The 16,645-nt window shown below is 56.0% G+C and overlaps 2 protein-coding genes across 3 annotated transcripts; one reads left to right on the forward strand and one right to left on the reverse strand.

Moving 5' to 3' along the window:
• The first annotated feature begins 2,236 nt into the window (after positions 1–2,236).
• Perm1 (PPARGC1 and ESRR induced regulator, muscle 1) lies at positions 2,237–6,942 on the forward strand. 2 transcript variants are annotated; one of them, XM_090336054.1, is made up of 4 exons: positions 2,237–2,316; positions 3,702–5,558; positions 6,152–6,277; positions 6,525–6,942. In XM_090336054.1, exons 2-4 carry the CDS (start codon positions 3,725–3,727, stop codon positions 6,647–6,649), a joined length of 2,085 nt encoding a protein of 694 aa, XP_090192180.1. In that variant the 5' UTR covers positions 2,237–2,316; positions 3,702–3,724; the 3' UTR covers positions 6,650–6,942. The 2 variants fall into 2 exon arrangements, with proteins under 2 accessions (XP_090192180.1, XP_090192179.1); XM_090336053.1 differs by lacking the exon at positions 2,237–2,316 and having other exon boundaries at positions 3,266–5,558.
• Positions 6,943–6,962: 20 nt separating this feature from the next.
• On the reverse strand, positions 6,963–16,329 carry Plekhn1 (pleckstrin homology domain containing N1). The gene is made up of 16 exons (XM_090334046.1): positions 16,069–16,329; positions 15,881–15,980; positions 12,682–12,828; positions 12,518–12,598; positions 12,366–12,438; positions 12,142–12,269; positions 11,851–11,982; positions 11,683–11,763; positions 11,031–11,106; positions 10,722–10,870; positions 10,442–10,521; positions 10,143–10,347; positions 9,597–9,737; positions 9,269–9,484; positions 8,991–9,039; positions 6,963–8,902 (listed from the first exon to the last, which is right to left on the reverse strand). The coding sequence occupies exons 1-16, from the start codon at positions 16,149–16,151 to the stop codon at positions 8,799–8,801; spliced, it is 1,845 nt and encodes a 614-aa protein (XP_090190172.1). The 5' UTR covers positions 16,152–16,329; the 3' UTR covers positions 6,963–8,798.
• Positions 16,330–16,645: the final 316 nt, after the last annotated feature.

Consider the following 16,645-nt stretch of genomic DNA (forward strand, 5'->3'; position numbering starts at 1 on the left):
ACAGAGGGCCTCCCCCAGGTCAGCAGAAGGTGTTATTTTCCACATTCGCACATGGAGGCATCTCTAGCTGGGTGCACAGAGGATTCTTCACAGGTGGGCAGAGCTGGGGCATTGGAGAACTGGCCCAAAAGGGACATGCCAGAGATGGACTCAGAGCACAATTATCTTAAAGCTGGGGCCTTTCTCAGATGGTCACATGTCTAGGGGATGAGGACCCAAGGACCTTAGACTTTAAGCAACCTCTCTCTCTCAATTGTCCACCAACTGATAAGCGGATTAAAAAAACCCCATCAAACCTTATTATGGAGTATTACTCAAAAATTAAGGGCCAGGAGCATAGCCTAGTGGTAGAGTGCTCACCTCGCATGCACAAACCCCTGGGTTTGATTCCTTGATACCACATGCACAGAAAAAGCTGGAAGGGTACCGTGGCACAAATGGCAGAGTGCTAGCCTTGAACAAAAAGTGTTGAAGGACAGTGCCGAGGCCCTGAGTTCAAGCCCCAGAACTGGCAAAAAAAAGCCCTAAGTTCAAGCCCCTACAACCGATAAGACCGGAAGAAAGAAAGAAAGAAGGAAAGAAAGAAAGAAGGAAAGAAAGAAAGAAAAGAGAAAAGCAAGCAAGCTTGCTCTGGGGATTGAGGAGGTGGCATGAAAATGGTAGAGTACTAGTTAGCGCTAGCCTTAAGTAAAAGGCTTAGGGATAGTGCCTAGGCCCTTAGTTCAAGACTCATCACGGCGTGCGCACGCGCGCGCGCGCACACACACACACACACACACACACACACACACGACAGAAAGGATGCTAATTATAACTACAACAAGAAATTGTTACCCTGAACTGTCATAATTTAGAACTTTTCTTTATCAAAATTCACTATAAAGGGACAGATATTCAATTAAAAAAAAAACTCTTAGCTAAGCACCAGTGGCTCATGCCTGTAACCCTAGCTACTCAGAAAGCTGAGATTATGATAAATAGGGTTTGAAGAAAAACTGGGCATGAAAATCTGTGAGACTCTTATTTCCAATAAAGTACTGAAATAGCTGGAAGTGGAGCTGTGGTTTGAGTGGTAAAGAGATAGCTTTGAGCACAAAAGTTCAGGGATAGTGCCTAGGTCCTGAGTTCAAGACCCAGGACCAGCAAAACAAAGCAAGACTCCTATCTATCCTGGTGCCAGTGGCTCAAGCCTGTAATTCTATTGACTCAGGAGACTGAAGATCTAAAGATTTGGGTCTGAAGCCAGCCCAGAAAGAGAAGTTCATGAGACCCCTATCTCTAGTTATTCACCTAAAAGTTGGAAGTAGAACTGTGGTAAAAAAGAAAAGAGACAGCGCTCAGGTCCTCAGTTCAAACCTCAGTACTGGAACAAAAGAAAAAACACAGCTAGATTCAAACTCCTAATTCTTTTCCTCTCTCTCTCTCTCACACACAGTGCTGGGATTACAGGTATGCCCCACAGTACCTGGCTACACCCATCCTTTTGTCCCTGCGCTGAAGATCCAGCTGGGATGCTTACCGGGATCCCCCTGGGCAGAATAACCTCTCACTCTGCACCTGTGTACAGCGAACAGAAAGCCTCCCTCACTTGCTGGCTGTGTGGCTTTGTGCACGTCATGCCCCTTCTCTGTGCTTCAGACTCTTCAGAAAGACAGGTGCTCTAGGTGCCTGGCTCAGGGTAGAGAGTATTGAAAGAAGCCTGGGCTGCCTGGCAAGGGCCCAGCAGATGCTGATGACCTTGCCCACTCCTGCAGACAGAGTGGCCACCCAGTACTGGGCCTGTTCACAGAGATCAAAGTCAGGAGTGAAACCATTCTGTCACCATGTCCCAGCTCACCTGCTGGGAACCTTCCACCCAAAGTGCTTCATGTCCCCACTTCTCCTCCAGCCGCATCAGCAGGCTCAGCGTTCTCAGGAGGCCAACCCAGGTAGGGTCAGGTCATCAGGAGCATCTGCAAAGCCGGCTGGAGACATTGGGGCGGCAAGTGGGGCAGGTATGGATTTCACGGAGGGACAGAGTGCAGGTGTCCTTGTGCTTGAGGAAGGAGGTACAGTGCCGATTGCTGAGTAACATTCTCTGGCCCGAGTCTCACTTGACCTACACCCCCAAGATGCCTCTCACATAGCTGGAGGCTCCTCAAATGCCATCTATTTGTGGCTTGGCCCTGAGACTGGCACAAGTCACATGTGAGCCAGGAGTGTGGTATTTTGGGCCATGGGGGGTGGAGCTTGCAGGGCAAGGCCAACAACCATGCTGCTGGGGGGCCGGCTGCTAGATGCCCTGATCCACGACACCGGCTGGCTGCCGAGACCCAGGTAGGCCACAGTCTGACCCTCATTCCTGTCTAGGGGTCCCAGTGGCAGGAAGTTCCCACCAAGTGCTCTCCAGGGCCCAGAGAGTGGGACAAGGGTCAATGGGTAAAAAGCCACAGTGCCTTAGCCTCCCAGCATCTCCCCCTCAGACTGTTCTGTCTGACGAGGTCTAGCAGTAGCTGAGAGGGGGCCCTAGAGCAGCCCCTGTAGGGGTCAGAGGATGGAGAGTAGCTAGCTTGGGTCAGCTTGATTGACGGAGGTAGGGGAGAATGAGGCCTTGGGTAGTTGGGTAAGACTCAGTGGGGAGGTGCAGACCTTGAGGCTAACTTGAGGGGCCCTGGGGGTCACAGGGCTCATCACTGCTCCATTATCAGCCGATTCCTGCTGATCTTGGAGCCAGCTCTGACTAGCACCAGCGGTTGACCTTGGTGGACTTGGAGGAAGCCTGTCCCAGCCAAAGCTGGTAGAAGGTCATCACCTTGAAGGCTGGTCACCTGCTGGGCACTGAGGCCCCTCTTCTATGGCCTGCTGCCATCCAGGTGGCACTGGGACAGGCTGGGGGAGGGACCGGGAGCCCTGGTGGTCTTTGATGCACCTGCTGTGGAGGGAGGTGCAAAAGGGAGGTCAGCCATTGAGCCACTCGGAGCTGTGTCGGAGCACCATTCAAACACGGCCACTGAGTTTGTACTGTGCTAATGTGGAATCTATTTGATTTTAGGACTGTGACAATGTGTTATGGTAGTTACCTTTGGAGTTGAGTTGGAAATAGGGAAAGTTGGAGTTAGGACCTTGTAATTCAGAAGAATGGACTAGATTGGAAAGCAGCAGAGCCTGTCCTCTGAGACCCCTCCCCCAGGTGGAGATGAAATGCCAGGGCGGGGGCAAGGGCCCTTGGGGTGGGCAGGGTGCCAGTGTGTTCTGCTCAGCCTGTGGGGCCTGGATGTGTGAAGGCCTCACCTGGCCCCAAGTCCTGCCGTTGCTCCAGCACCTCTGCTGATCTGCGATGGACAACTTCCAGTACAGCGTCCAGCTCAGTGAGCAGGACTGGGCCGAGTTCTCAGCCACCACTGATGAATGTGGCCTCTTGCAGGCTGACCTGGCCTCTGGAGATGAGCTCTTGTCCAGTGACATTGACCAAGGGGACAGCAGTGGCAGTAGCCCCCCTGGGCCCCCGCCACTCCTCACTGGGCAACTGGCTTCCAGGGGGAGGGGCTCTTGGGGCCGCAAGGAGGACACGGCTGCCCAGCAGCTGGCCAGCAGGCTTCGGTGTGAGCCCGTCCTGGCTCCAGGGGCTAGGCAGCAGGAAGCCGGCACGTCCACAGAGCCAGAAGCTCTGCCGTCCCCCAGCTTGGGTGCTGCCCCTGTCAGCCAATGTTCCTTCCTCCCAGACTCAGCAGCTTCTAGAGGTGAGATGCAGAGGCTTCTCCAGGGCCCTGCCTCAAGCCCTGCTGGGGATGCCTCTGGAAGTCCTGATTCCCCGGGCTGCGGTGGTCCTTCCCAGAAGCTCCCGGACAGCCCTGAAGTTTCCCGGCGGAGCCCTGGCCGCAAGAAGAGGCGTGGTGTGGGTGCCAAAGGTGGCCAGCGCGCAGGAGTCCCAGGTCCTTCTGCTGCGCAGTCCCTCACTCGTGAGGCCCGGCTTGAGGAGGCCCTCGTGGCTGGGACAGCAAAGCTGACAGCACAAGCCTTGAAGGACAAGCCAGATCCTGCAGACTCTGCAGGTGCTCTGGAGCCAGGTTCTCGTCCTTCTGAAGAGGTTGCCAGACAAGGGTTGTGCTTGGATTTATCTAGGCCTGTCCCCACCACTGCGCAAGGGACAGACCAGATCACACCGGCACCCAGAGCTGAGCTACACACAGTATCCACCTCTGTCCAGGAGATTTGCCCAGATGTCTCCAAAGCCAAGCCAGATGTGGCTCTGTCTACACCAGTCTTCAAGCCTCAACCAGACACAGCTTTGTCTACACCTGCCACCAAACTTCAACCTGACATGGCTTCTGTATCTACCTGTAAGCCTCCACCTGACACCATTTTATCTTCACCTACGTGTAAGCTTCAACCTAACCTAGCTTTATGTATACCCGCCTGTAAGCCTGATGTGACTTTTTCCACACCTGCCACCAATCCTCAACTTGACAATGCTTCATCTACTCCTGCCAATAAGCCTCAACCCAACAACGGTCTGTCTACATCTGCCTCTGAGGCTGACATTTTGATATCCACACCGGCCTCCACTCCTCAGTGTGACAGGGCTATGTCTGTATCTGCCTCCCCTCACAGACTACACGGGGACTCTCCCGTAGCAGGTCCAGGGGTGAAGCCAGAGGGGGATCTGATTACACCTGATTCAGTGGCGGAGCTGCAAGACGTCCTGCCTTACTCATCTGCCAAGGCCGTGTCTGAAGTAGGCGTGTCTATACCTGCTGCCCCCTCCTCAATTCCTGTTTCCTGGACTGAGCCTGCTCCTGCAGACACTGAAGTGTCCGTGCTTCAAGGGGGATCCCAAGAGAAGCCTGGAAGAGAGCCCTTAGCAGGGGCCCCTGGACACTCCACTGGGGAGGGACCCCAGGGCCCTGTCCAAGCCACCAAGAAGAAGAAAGTTCGATTTTCTATGGCTCTGCCCAGCCCTGAGGAACCAGGGTTAGGTGAGGCCACGGGCTCACCGTCATCAGCTACACCCCATTCCAGAGCCCCCCAGACCCGTGGGAGGTCATCAACCTGGGATGCTGTGGCTGTCGGGCCCCGCGCCCCGCAGCCTCGAATCCTCAAGCATCTGCCACCTCCACCCGCCACTGCCTCCTCAGTGGGGCCTGAGCCTGGAAGCCGCTTTGAAGTGACCCTTCCCGAGGCTTACGAATTCTTCTTCTGTGACACCATCGAGGAAGAGGATGAAGCCGTGGAGGATGAAGCAGTGGACAGTCAGGCCCTGGATGAAATCCAGTGGCCAGACACTTGTGAGTTCTTCTTCCGGGACTTCAGGGCCCAGAGGTCGAGGCGCCAAGGGCACTCAGCACCAAGAGCACCCGCAAGAGCTGAGCAGGAAGCCACACGTCCCCCTGGAGACCTTGTGCCCATCTCCATTCCTGAGGCCTATGAACACCTCTTTGGAGAGGACAGGCTCGAGGACACGTCAGCTACCCTTCTCCAGCTGCGGACCTCGGAGCCACTGAAGGAAGGAGCGCTTGGGTTGCCCCCGGAGCCTGACCCGGCCACAGCAGAACAATTCAGCCTGGCAGTCAGGCAAGCAGGTAGGTGCTAATTAGGCCCCCTGGCCTATCTCAGTCCCGGGAACACACTGTCCAGGGAGCTAGGCCAGGGGGCCGTGGGGCAGCGCAAGACCTTGGTCATTCGCCAAGGGTGGGGGGCGCTGTGGAACAGGGCTTCAGGACTGGAGGAAATGGTAAGCTCCAGCCAGACCAGGACACCGTCCCACTGGGGCAGAACAAGTGAGGCAACAGCCATTCAGGTTTGTCTCTGCACTGACCACTGCCTTGAGTCAGGGTTGAAGTGCTAGTAGGGTTTCTCTACCACGTGCCCTGTGGGAAAGATGGGAAACTATCTGACAGACCACAAAGATAACCCCCGCAAGCTGCCTTGATCTGATCATGATCCGTGCCACCCAGTGTCTTGAGGAAGACACACCATAGGGAGGACATGACACAAACAAGTGTGTCCAGGGCAGGTGTCCCCAGACAGGCATGTTCCAGGGTAGGCAGAGCCTACCAACACATTCCACGGCAAGTGTGTCTGAGCCCAAGTGTGTCCCCTGGGAGCAGGTGACGACAGTGTGTGTGCACCACATCTCAGAAGGACCAACTCAGCGTGTACTTCTCTCTCCTAGATGAGCTCCGGGGTCCTTTCACCTCTTTTACCTTTAGCCAGAATGACATGTGCCTGGTGTTTGTAGCTTTTGCCACCTGGGCTGTGAGAACCTCAGATCTACATACCCCAGACGCTTGGAAAACAGGTTTGAGGGCCCTGGGGCACAGGGAGCTGGGCCTGTAAGAGGGGCTATGATGCCCATCTTACCCGCTGGACCAGCAGGGATGAGGGATGCACAGGAGGTTCAGGCCCTCCTTGACCTTATTTTTTCCCATTGCTGACATGCCTCCAACCCACAGGGCCTGCCTTGCCCTGTGCGGACGGGGTCGTGTGGGTGGCAGGTGGTGACCAGCTGGGGCTGGCACCCAGGAGACCTTATGCTTCTTTTGCAGTCTTGCTGGCCAACATTGGCACCATCTCTGCCATCCGCTACTTTCGCCAGCAGGTGAGGCGAGGACGTAGCCCTAGCCGAAACTCCAGCCCCAGCGGCAGCCCAAGTTCCAGTGCCAGCTGCTAGGAGCCAGGCTGGCCTGGGAGGCGCAGGACGCTGAGACGAGCCAAGGGGCCTTGGGCGAGGTGCTGCCCTCTTCCTCACCCTTTGACACCTATCTTCTGTGGTGTCTGGGGAAACCAGCACCCTCACTGTCAGCTCCCTTGGGCTCCACCTAGGGGTCCAGCCAGGGGCCAAAGTCTCTCCCCATACTTGGTGGGAAGAAGATTCTGTGCGGATAGTTGCCGAGCAGAAAGCTGTCAAGGAAGGTATTGGATTAGCAAGTGAAAAAACAAGGCACTCAATTCAATTTGACTCTCAGATGTGAAATATTTCAGATGTAGTTGACTAAGAAATGGATTATCTGAACTCTGACTGCTGTGCACTTGAATTTCATCTGCTCACATGGTAAGAAGAACAGCAGGAGAGGACACTGAGACGAAAGCTGGATAAGGACATTGGGTGACTTCAGAGCTGAGGAATGGGCAAAGTGCAGGGGCTCTGCTCTGCTTGCAGGAGTGATGGGCCATAGGGCTCTAAGGCCCCCTGACTCCTGAACCTAGAGGGACCATGGCCATAGCTTGCTGGGGCCAGGTCTGAGTTGGTAAGCCAGTGCCTGGGAGGGTACCTCTGAAGGTTCCTATAGCTTCCGCCGGGTTGGTCTAGAGCAGACATGGCTCCTCTCTGGGAGTCAGAAGGAGGTGCAGATGGAACTCTGAGGCAGCTTGAACGGGACTGAGATTGAAAGTAGCCACAGAAGGGGAAAGTGAGAGCGCAGCCTAAGGTAGCAGCGTGATGGCAGGGCAGGGTAAGGCTCTGCCTGAAGCAGCCTGTTCAGAGTCCATAGGGTAATGAAAACCTGGCTGTTCTGAGGAGGAATACGGGACACACCACCAATAAAATCTCTTTTTTCTTGTTTATAGTGTCAGTGTCAATGCCTTTGATCAACCCTACCCCACATTGCCAGTAGTGAGTAACCATCTCTCCCTGCTTCCTGGGTACTCTTCCATATCTGCTTTGTGTGTGTGTGTGTGTGTGTGTGTGTGTGTGTGTGTGTGTGTGTCTGGGCGTGCACGCGCGCATGTGTGTGCGTGCACATATGTGCCATGGGGCTTGAACTCTGGGCCTGGGCACTGTCCCTGAGCTCTTCAGCTCAAGGTTACCACCCTACCTCTTGAGCCTCAGTCCCACTTCCCATTTTCTAGTGGATAATTGGAGATAAAGAATCTTACGGTCTTTAGTGCCTGGGCTGGCTTTGAACTGCAATCCTCAGATCTCAGCCTCCTGAGTAGCCAGGATTACTGTGCCTGGCTCCACATCTGCTTTTTTTTTTTTTTTTCCAGTTGTGGGGCTGGAACTCAGGGCTTGATCACTGTCCTTGGGCTTTCTCAAGGCTAGAGCTTTACCCTTGAGCCACAGCACCACTTCCAGCTTTTTTCTATGTATGTGGTGCCGAGGAATCAAACCCCAGTCTTGGTGCATTCTAGGCAAGCACTCTACCACTAGGCCAAACTCCCAGCCCCACATCTGCTTTTGATAACCTCTGATCCCTGTGCAGCTTTTACCCTCATGCCCTCGGATCTCAGACACTGTGAAAACCTGACTTTCTTTTTTGCCAGTCGTGGGGCTTGAGCTCAGGGCCTGAGCACTGTCCTTGGGCTTTCTCAAGGCCAGAGCTCCACCACTTGAGTCACAGCGTCACTTCTGGCTTTTTTCTATGTATGTGGTACTTTGTGCAGGCTAGGCAAGCAGTCTACCACTAGGCCACACTCCTGGCCCTGAAAACCTGACTTTCTTCAACTCACATTCATGGTACTCCACTTCCAAGTGACCCCTGCCGCCAGTCCTCTCTTCTTCCCTTCCCTGAGGACAGAGCTTTGGACAGCTCTTGCCAGTGTCCATGCCTCCTCAGTGTCTCTTCCTGGGCGGTCATTGATGCTGGCCATGATAGCGCTAGGATGAGGTGCTTCTTCTGGCCTTTGTAGTTGCTGGTGAGGCTGAGAGGCCCAGAACCCGGGCAGGGGTACTTCCACTGTCAGGGTTCTGAGGAAGCCCTTGATCGCTTGGCGTCAAGCTAACTTGGATCTGAGGTCGGTCAGAGGGGCAGGATGGCTGCAGACACCCCTCGAGGTTGGCATTGATAAGTAGTTCTGAGGAGCAGCTTACCTGGGGGCCATCAAATCCACTGGATGAGTCCCCCTTCTGCCTCCGGCCTCTTAAGTTGTGGCCACTTGTGATGGGAGGCAGATGAAGCCTTCTCCCAGACTGGCGACTCTCTATCTGATGGGCGGGACAGAGACGCATCAGGCACTGCCTGCAAGAAGCAACACCTGTCACTTTACCCTGAAGACAGAGCTTCTTCACTCACCTGGAGGAAGTTGTGGGGGACTGGGTGAATCTTCCCTTGCAGGGATAACCTGGGAATACCGAAGTCCAAGTCTGAGAGCCTGGGCAGATCAGCCCACCCACGCTGCCAGGCTCCTCTTGCCTTTGCCTTCCAGCCCCGAGGCTCCCCATCTTGCTGTACCCCCTTAACCCTGCCCTTGGTCTCTTTCCCCCTTACAGTCTCAGGAGCCCCCAGTCTCTTCCCCCTTCTGTGAGCTCAGGGCATGGGGCTCTCCTTACCAGGTGGGGGCTGTTATTCACAAGCTGTGGAGAGTCTGGGGGATGTGACCGCTGGCTTTTGACAGAGCCCCGTTGCTTCTGAGAGGCACGAAACTGTGGGGCTCTTTTGTTGGAGAGCAAATAGGAACCCAGGAGACCAGGGGTGCTGGGGAGTCTGGAGCTAGACTCAGAGAGAGGCACTGAAGAGAACAGGCTAGGGAGCTCTGGTCCAGGTGAAGTTCGCATAGCACTGAGGAACTGCCAGAAATTGGGAAAACAGAAGCCCCAGGGCTCGAACCACTGTGGAGCTCAGGGCCCCTTAGCCCAGAGACCTGCCCCCTGCCCCCTCAGCCTCTCCTAGCCCCCCGACCTCGTCCAGGCCTTGAACATCGGTGATCTTGCGGTGGGAGGTGGCAGGTGGCGTGTAGGGGTCGGCGTAGAGCGGGGAGTGTGGAGTGTCGGAAGCATGATCTGGGGCTTCTAGGCTGTTCTCCGGGTCTGGCCCTTTGACCTATGGAAGGTGAGAGACACAGTTCCCTCTGGCTAGAAAGCAGCCCGAGTATTTTATCCTCTGAGCAAGAGATCGCTTTCCTTTCGAGCTAGTCTTGGAGCTTGAACTTGGGGCCTGGATACTGTACCTGAGGTGGTTTTGCTTTTTCTTAAAACTAGTGCTCTATCACTTAAGCCAAAGTTCAATTTCTAGTTTTGTGGGTGGTCTCAAAGACTTTTCTACCTGGGCTGGCTTCAAGCCTTGATCTTCAGAGTCAGTGTCCTGAGCAGGTGACAGCTCTGAGCCATCAGTGCCTTCTAAGCCATTCACCTCTGGGTGCTTCAGGACCGCCCGGGCTGAGACAGGCCGGGAGATGGAGCAGGCAAGAGGGGAGCAGACTGGACGAGGGGCAGGTGCTGGACTCACCTGGGTCAGATCGAGGCGCAAGGGCCGTGGAGTGGCCCTGGCAGGCGCTTCCCCTCTGGCTTTGCTTCTGGGTGATCGGCTGCTGCTGCTGCGCCTCAGATCTGGCCTCCGTTGGCCAATGCTGGCGCAGTCAGCGCTGGCTGGGTCCTGTCGGGATGGTGAACCTTCTAGAAAGTTCCCTTTGACCTCTCTCCCACATAGTTCTCTGAGGCGGCACAGAGATTTGTTTCGTTAGTCTGAGGCCCCTCATTGAGGAACTGGGATCCAGGATCAAGATGGGGCAGTGGGCTCTAGGCTACGCAGGCATGGAAGCCCCATGGTTTCGTGCGTCCCTGGCGCTGCCACACGCCAGGTGCTCACAGGTGCTGGGCAGGGCAGCCTGTAAAGGATGGTGTTAAGGACTCACGTAGGGAGCCACTGGTGTGGGAAGAGTGGATCTGTCCATCCGAGGGGGATAACCTTGGCTACCACCACCACTCCTGGGCAGCCAGGAGTGAGCCAGGTGGCTGAGTCTCTTCTCCCTGCCCAAGCCTGTGCCCACCCCTCCCCCACCTGCCAGCACCACCAGCAAGACTTCACCTGTGTGGGCCCCCGAAGCCCTGGGGAGCTGGGAGGGCCGGGCAGCAGGGCACGCCCATCCTTGGGGCAGACTGTGCGGAGGCAGAGTAACCAGTGGCTATAGTCCTCGTAGCTGGCACACACCACACGAATGGTGTTGATGAGGTGGCCTGGAAACGTGCATGCATTGGGGCCTGGAGCATGGTATACGCGGAACCCCACAGAACCCCCAGCAACGAGCTGAGGCACCCACCAGGCTCGTGTCCCCCCATCCTATCCATGTCCCCCAAGCCTATCGAGCCCAGGGCAGAGTCTGTTGCAAGATTCCACCTTCAATCAGGAAGGAGCGGATCTGTTTCTCCTTCTCCTCCAGGTTGATGTGGACAGCACTCAGCGGCAGCTCTCCCTGTGGACGTGGAGTGGGGGTCGGCCTTCATCAGACACTCCTAGCCGCTGCCTGGCCGTCTCCCCTCCTTCCTGCCCTCTACAGCTACACTGGACCTCCTCACCCCTGCCTCCTGCTGGGCCCTTGCCTGCCCACAGCAGATAAGACAGAGGCTCTTGGGCACTGGACCCCAGTAGGGCAATCCAAGACTCGCACTTTTCAGTGACACCCTGCACCATACTCGGGCCCCTGAGAAGACACATTCACACGCACGTGCAGTAAAGACTCTGGGAAGATGGCACTTAGAGGGCCCTGGGGCAAGTACATATGAGGGAGTCCCAGGTGCAGCCTCACCCCATGCCACATGCCCCAGCGTGGTGGTCTGGATGGTGGCTGGTGAGCCTCCAGGACAGGACGGATGCACAGGGCGGGGATTCCTCTGCTTCAGACAGAGACCAGACTGACCAGGATAGTGGGCCCATATGGGCACGGCCCTGTGCTGTGTCCCAACAGGCCCAGAAATACAGGTTCCTCCAAGGCCCAGCTCCCCTCCACACAGGCACCACCCTAGGGCGGGTGCACATGAGAGAGATTTACCTTAAAGCGTAGTCCATCCAGCTCCTCAGAGAAAATGGCCAGAGATCCAGGGTAAAGGACCAGGAGTCGATCCCACTGCTCCTGCAAGAGGTGAAGGAACAGAGTGGAGCTGAGTACCTGGCTCCCCCACACCTGTCTTTTGTGCCTCTCCCTGTCTCCTCCACCTACCTGGGAGGGAAGGTGCTGCAGCTTAACCCTTGATGCACAGATGGCACCGTGCACTGGTTCCTGCCCTGATGTCCTCTGCAGCCGAGTCAGTCTGCGCTGTAGACTCCAAGGAAGCTCATCCCCAGGGGATCCCTGAGGATGAGGAGGAGGATGGGGGGGAGGAGGAGGAGGGAGAAGGGGAGGAGGCAGGGGAAGAGAAAGAGGGGGAGGAGGTCATCAGGGACAGGCTAGAAGGGGGGAGGGGGGGAGGCACTGCCTCTCCCAGTCTCCCATTAGGTTCCTGGCACTGACCTGAGGGGGCGCAGAGTGACAGCGTCGCAGCCCCCCAACAAGGGCCATCTGTTTCTCCAGGTGGTAGAGCCAGTGGTTGAGCTCAGCCTCACTGTGGCAGAGAACGAGGAGGGGAGCAGGCAGCGGGCCTGGGGAGGGGGAGGAGCTGAGAGGGCTGGAGGAAAGTCCTTTCCAAGGGCTTCCCACAGACCCCAGAGCTGCGCCAGGCGACAGCATCCACACACCTGTGATCTGGAAGGCATGCTCTCTGGACCCCTCCACCGGGCAGATGGTCAGCTCTGTCAGTGGTAACAGCCCCTGTCCGAGCACAGGTAGGAGAGGCTCCAGGAACTCCCAAGGGGTGTGGACCCTTCCTCCTTCTGCCTATGCTCCTTACCTGGAGCGTGAGACCTTCAGAACCATGGGCTTGGAAGTAGAGGTGGGAGGGGAACAGTTCCAGGTAGCAGTCACTGACGTCCTAGGAGAGGGCAGGCCCCAGTCTCAGGGTCTGGCAGGGGGTTGGACTCGGAGCAACACGTCCCCGCCTGGCATGGTCCCCACCTGGCTGTGCTGGAATCGCAGCTGAACCTTGGCGTAGTGTACAACCTGGCCCAGGCTCCTCACAGGGGTCCTCCGCCGCCCCTTCTTGAACACACTCAGGAACGGCTGCTCCAGGTTTTCAGACTGGTTCTCCAAGCCTGTGACATCCTGGGGGAGCAGCATCGGGGGCAGGGCCAGAGCCCCCGGCAATGCCAATATGCATATGGCCACTGCACAAAGGCCTGGTCTGTCCACGCACAGGCACCAGAATACATATATTAAGAACCCACAAATGAATAGATCCTACAAAACACCTTCACATGGAAACAGTGACAAGAGAATAGAAGACACACACACAGGGGCCTGGAGTTTGGCCTAGTGGTAGAGTGCTTGCCTAGCATACACGAAGACCCGGGTTCGATTCCTTGGTACCACATACTTAGAAAAAGCCAGAAGTGGTGCTGAGGCTCAAGTGGTAGAGCTCTAGCCTTGAGGAAAGTCCAAGGACAGTGCTCAGGCCCTGAGCTCAAGCCCAGGACTGGCAAAAAAAAAAAAAAAAAAAGAACACACACACACACACACACACACACACACACGAGTTCCCCAGTCAGACTACCTGGTCTATGGTAGAGTGGGAGTCTGGGATTCCCTCTCTAGTCTAGGGTTCAACCCTTAACCCCATTATCTCCTTGGCTGTACAGTCTGGCCTCTCCTAATTGGCCAAGGAATTTTGGGGTATCTAGATGAGATAGTACTCAAAGTCCTTCCATGTCTGCACTGTAAAGCCAACAAGGGTTATATACCAGATCCTATAAACAAATAAGCAGACAAAAACAACAAAGAAAGCCCCAAGACTCTGATGTGTAACATTTGACCATTTCCCTGATATAAATATTCCTCCTACCGTTCACTTCAAGTTCCCAACACAATGCCCGTGAGTGAACTCAGACCTGGGAAGAGGCTTACAGCCAGGTCTCACGAACCTCTGCTGGCCGCTCCAGCTCACCAAGCACACGCTTGGCTCAGTCACAGTAGACGCCAGTTTCTGGAAATGGTCTGAGGAATTCTCTGTTACTTGCCCCATGTCCGCTCTCCCATTTGACCTCACCTTAGGGACCTGCATGTCTCAGAGCCTTTGTACTTTGCTGTCCCTCTGCTGAGACCACTCAGCTCGACTTCCCACCTCACCCACTTTAGAGCTATGGTCAGATTTTTACCTTCTTCCTGCCTGGGTACAATTCCAACCTTCAGTGGTACTACATACTATGTTGGTCATGAACTACACAACTGGATGAGGGCAGGAGGGGAAAACTGGGCAAGACAGAGGGAAGGGGTGACATGTTCAAAAAGAAGGGCACTCTTTACCAGACTTACATAACTCTAGCCCTCAGTACATCACCTTTTTAACAATAAAAATGGGATGATAATAATACTATTTTACCACCCCAAAAATTTCCCAGCATACTTAGTCTGCCTTTCTGTATTCTTTTATTGTTCACATTATCATCTCTGTAAAGGGAATGGTGACAGTGAAGGCAGGGTGTTGTATTACCTATTTTGTGTACTGTTGTGTCCCAGAGATTCTGCTAGGACCTAGGATGGGATCTCCACATCTGCTAAAAGGAGGGAGGCCCCACATGCACGCACACTTAGCCAGTTGCAACACACAGCTCCCTATCCATTCGGGAGTGAGCTGACCAGAGGTCATGCTCTTCGGGATGCTGCCCAGACCACCTGTGTGGACTGCTATCTCTTTCCAAGCTTAGCTGCCCCTTGGGAAGGCCCAGGAATGGGAACACAGAACTCACTTCCTCCCTGCCGCTGGGTGGGACCTTCTGCACCCACACCCTGTGTGGGCACTGATGCTGCATAGCACCTGTGAAAAATAGGCCATGCAGCTGGCCCCAGGGCCCTGGGTTCAGCCTCCGAACGTGGGGGAGGATGCAGTTTGGAATTGAGGCAGGGCCACAGATGCAGAATGCACTTAGAACTCAGAGAGGCTTGCTCCATTCCTGGACCACAGCCCTGTCCACCTTATGAGGCTCCCCTGTTCCCCTCCAGTTACTGTGTCTTAGCCAGAGAGGACCCCTAGAGTAGGGTTACATGTCTTTCTGGACCTAGATGAAAGAGTCTGAGATGTGGCCACATCGAGGGACCTCACCTTATGCCATGCTGGACCCCCTCATCCTGCCCACTTCTCTGCGGTTGTGTGGTTTCTGAAGCTGCCATCTGCCACCAAGGAGCCCCGAGACCTCAGAGCCCAACGTGCTTCCCAGTCTGGTGGCAGCATGCAGGAAAGGCAGACTTCTGGAAAGGCATACCAGCTGCCCCATGACCGCAGAGTGAGGCCCTATTCCAGCACCAGGGCTCATGGTGCCTCCTGGCAGAGCAGTGCCCTGCTCTATCCACTCTGCTGGGCGTGGTTTCCAGAAGAATCAGTGGGAAGAGCCTGTCAGACCAGCAGTCCAGACTCCTGCCAACCCGAGGCTTCCCCAGTTGGGAAAAGGGGGCAGCAAGGTCTTTCCTTAGCCAGCTCTCAGTCCCATGGAGGTGGGGATGGGGGTGTATTCCTCAGTGCCCTCTGGGCGAACTGACCTACAGGTGCATGGGGGGGCGGTGTCAGAACAGAAAGGCCAGGTAGTGTGTGCTGCCGACAAAGGAGCAGCTTCCTGTGAGACACCCGGGGAGAAACTGGAGCCTGGAGTAGATGGCAGGCTCTAGCTCACCTCTCACCAGAAACTCCTTACTTTCAGTGACCCAGACATACTCTGTAGGGGTGGGCGGGTGGGTGCGGCCCCCTCAGGTGTGGGTGCAAAGCCGGCTGGGGAGGCCCCACCCGGGCGTGCAGCTCACCACTGACTCAGTGCTCGTCTGGGTTTCGTTCTTGGCCCAGACTTTCGGCAGATGAGCTAACTGCCAGGGTAGGGCAGTGTCCACTTCCTCACCTCGCCTTTGATCTGAGCCCCTGGGTTGAGTAGGGAGACCCTGAGCTGTGTAAGGACGGTGCTCTCCCTCCCTCCCTCCCCCCCCCTTCCTCTCTCTCTCTCTCTCTCTGTCTCTCACACACACACACTCCCTACAGGAGGGTGCCGGGGGCACCACTCAGACCCCAGGCCCGGGCCGTCCCCCAGGACACCATGGAGGATGTCGCATACAAGGCCCAGATGCACAGACCGCTCGCTGGGGCCTCTGTACTCCAGCGGACACACCCTCTGCTCACCGTCCCGGGGATGTAATGGAAGATCTTGTCTGCTGCCGCGTCCCCATCGGGACAAGCTTCAGTGCCAAACAGGCTGGCCAGCTTCCTCGCGCTGTCTTCTCTGGGGGCGAGGGAAAGAGGGCTCACGTCCTGGCTCTGGGCAGCAGGCTGAGGGAGGCCTTGTGCCCTTGCCAGACCGCCCTCCTCACCTATTTCCTTTCAGTGAGGGCTTCCTGGAGAAGGAGGCCCGCAGCCTCCTCGGGGCCTGGGGAACGCAGTGGCTGTTCCCCATGGGTAGAGGTAGCTGGCCTGGGCCAGGCGGCTGGCAGTTCTGGAACCCTCAATCAAGAACGTCCTGCTCCAGCCTCCTGTGGGGGGCGTGGCGGGGGAGGGGCTGCTCCTCTCCAGGAGGCTCCAGAGGAGGTGCTCGTGTGGGCGGGGCCCCACTCCTACCTGAGGTCTGGTCAGAGTTCTCCTGGGTTTACACACCAGCCACAACAAGGAAGGCACCTCCTTTCCTGGAGATAGGCCCTACCTCAGACTTGCATTGGTAGAGAAGGGGCCATAGGCTCTGGTGTGTGGACACACTAAGGACGGAGGTCGTCAGGCTGGGGTCCTGGCCCTGCAGTTTGGTGAACTCAGGGACTCTCTCCTTCCAAAGCTCCCCCCCAACCTGAACACACAGTTTGAGTCATTAGTGACATGTGCTCGCTTGTAGCCACTTGAGCAGGAGCTTGTAACATCCAGAAAGGGAAGCGAAAACCTTCCCTACCTCCCAGGCCAGGC

The sequence above is a fragment of the Megascapheus bottae genome, chromosome 6 (genome assembly GCF_031878675.1).
Source record: "Megascapheus bottae isolate mThoBot1 chromosome 6, mThoBot2.hap1, whole genome shotgun sequence".
Taxonomy (NCBI): domain Eukaryota; kingdom Metazoa; phylum Chordata; class Mammalia; order Rodentia; family Geomyidae; genus Megascapheus; species Megascapheus bottae.

Coding starts and splice junctions, on each gene's coding strand:
- Plekhn1 (XM_090334046.1), bottom strand. CDS start 16,151: ATGGGGAACAGCCACTGCGTTCCCCAGGCCCCGAGGAGGCTGCGGGCC. Junction 11,983..12,141: donor GTCACTCTGCGCCCCCTCAG/GTCAGTGCCAGG, acceptor CCTCATCCTCAG/GGATCCCCTGGGGATGAGCT. Junction 10,871..11,030: donor CCGCTCCTTCCTGATTGAAG/GTGGAATCTTGC, acceptor GCACGTTTCCAG/GCCACCTCATCAACACCATT.
- Perm1 (XM_090336053.1), top strand. CDS start 3,317: ATGGACAACTTCCAGTACAGCGTCCAGCTCAGTGAGCAGGACTGGGCC. Junction 5,559..6,151: donor CCTGGCAGTCAGGCAAGCAG/GTAGGTGCTAAT, acceptor TCTCTCTCCTAG/ATGAGCTCCGGGGTCCTTTC. Junction 6,278..6,524: donor CCCAGACGCTTGGAAAACAG/GTTTGAGGGCCC, acceptor CTTCTTTTGCAG/TCTTGCTGGCCAACATTGGC.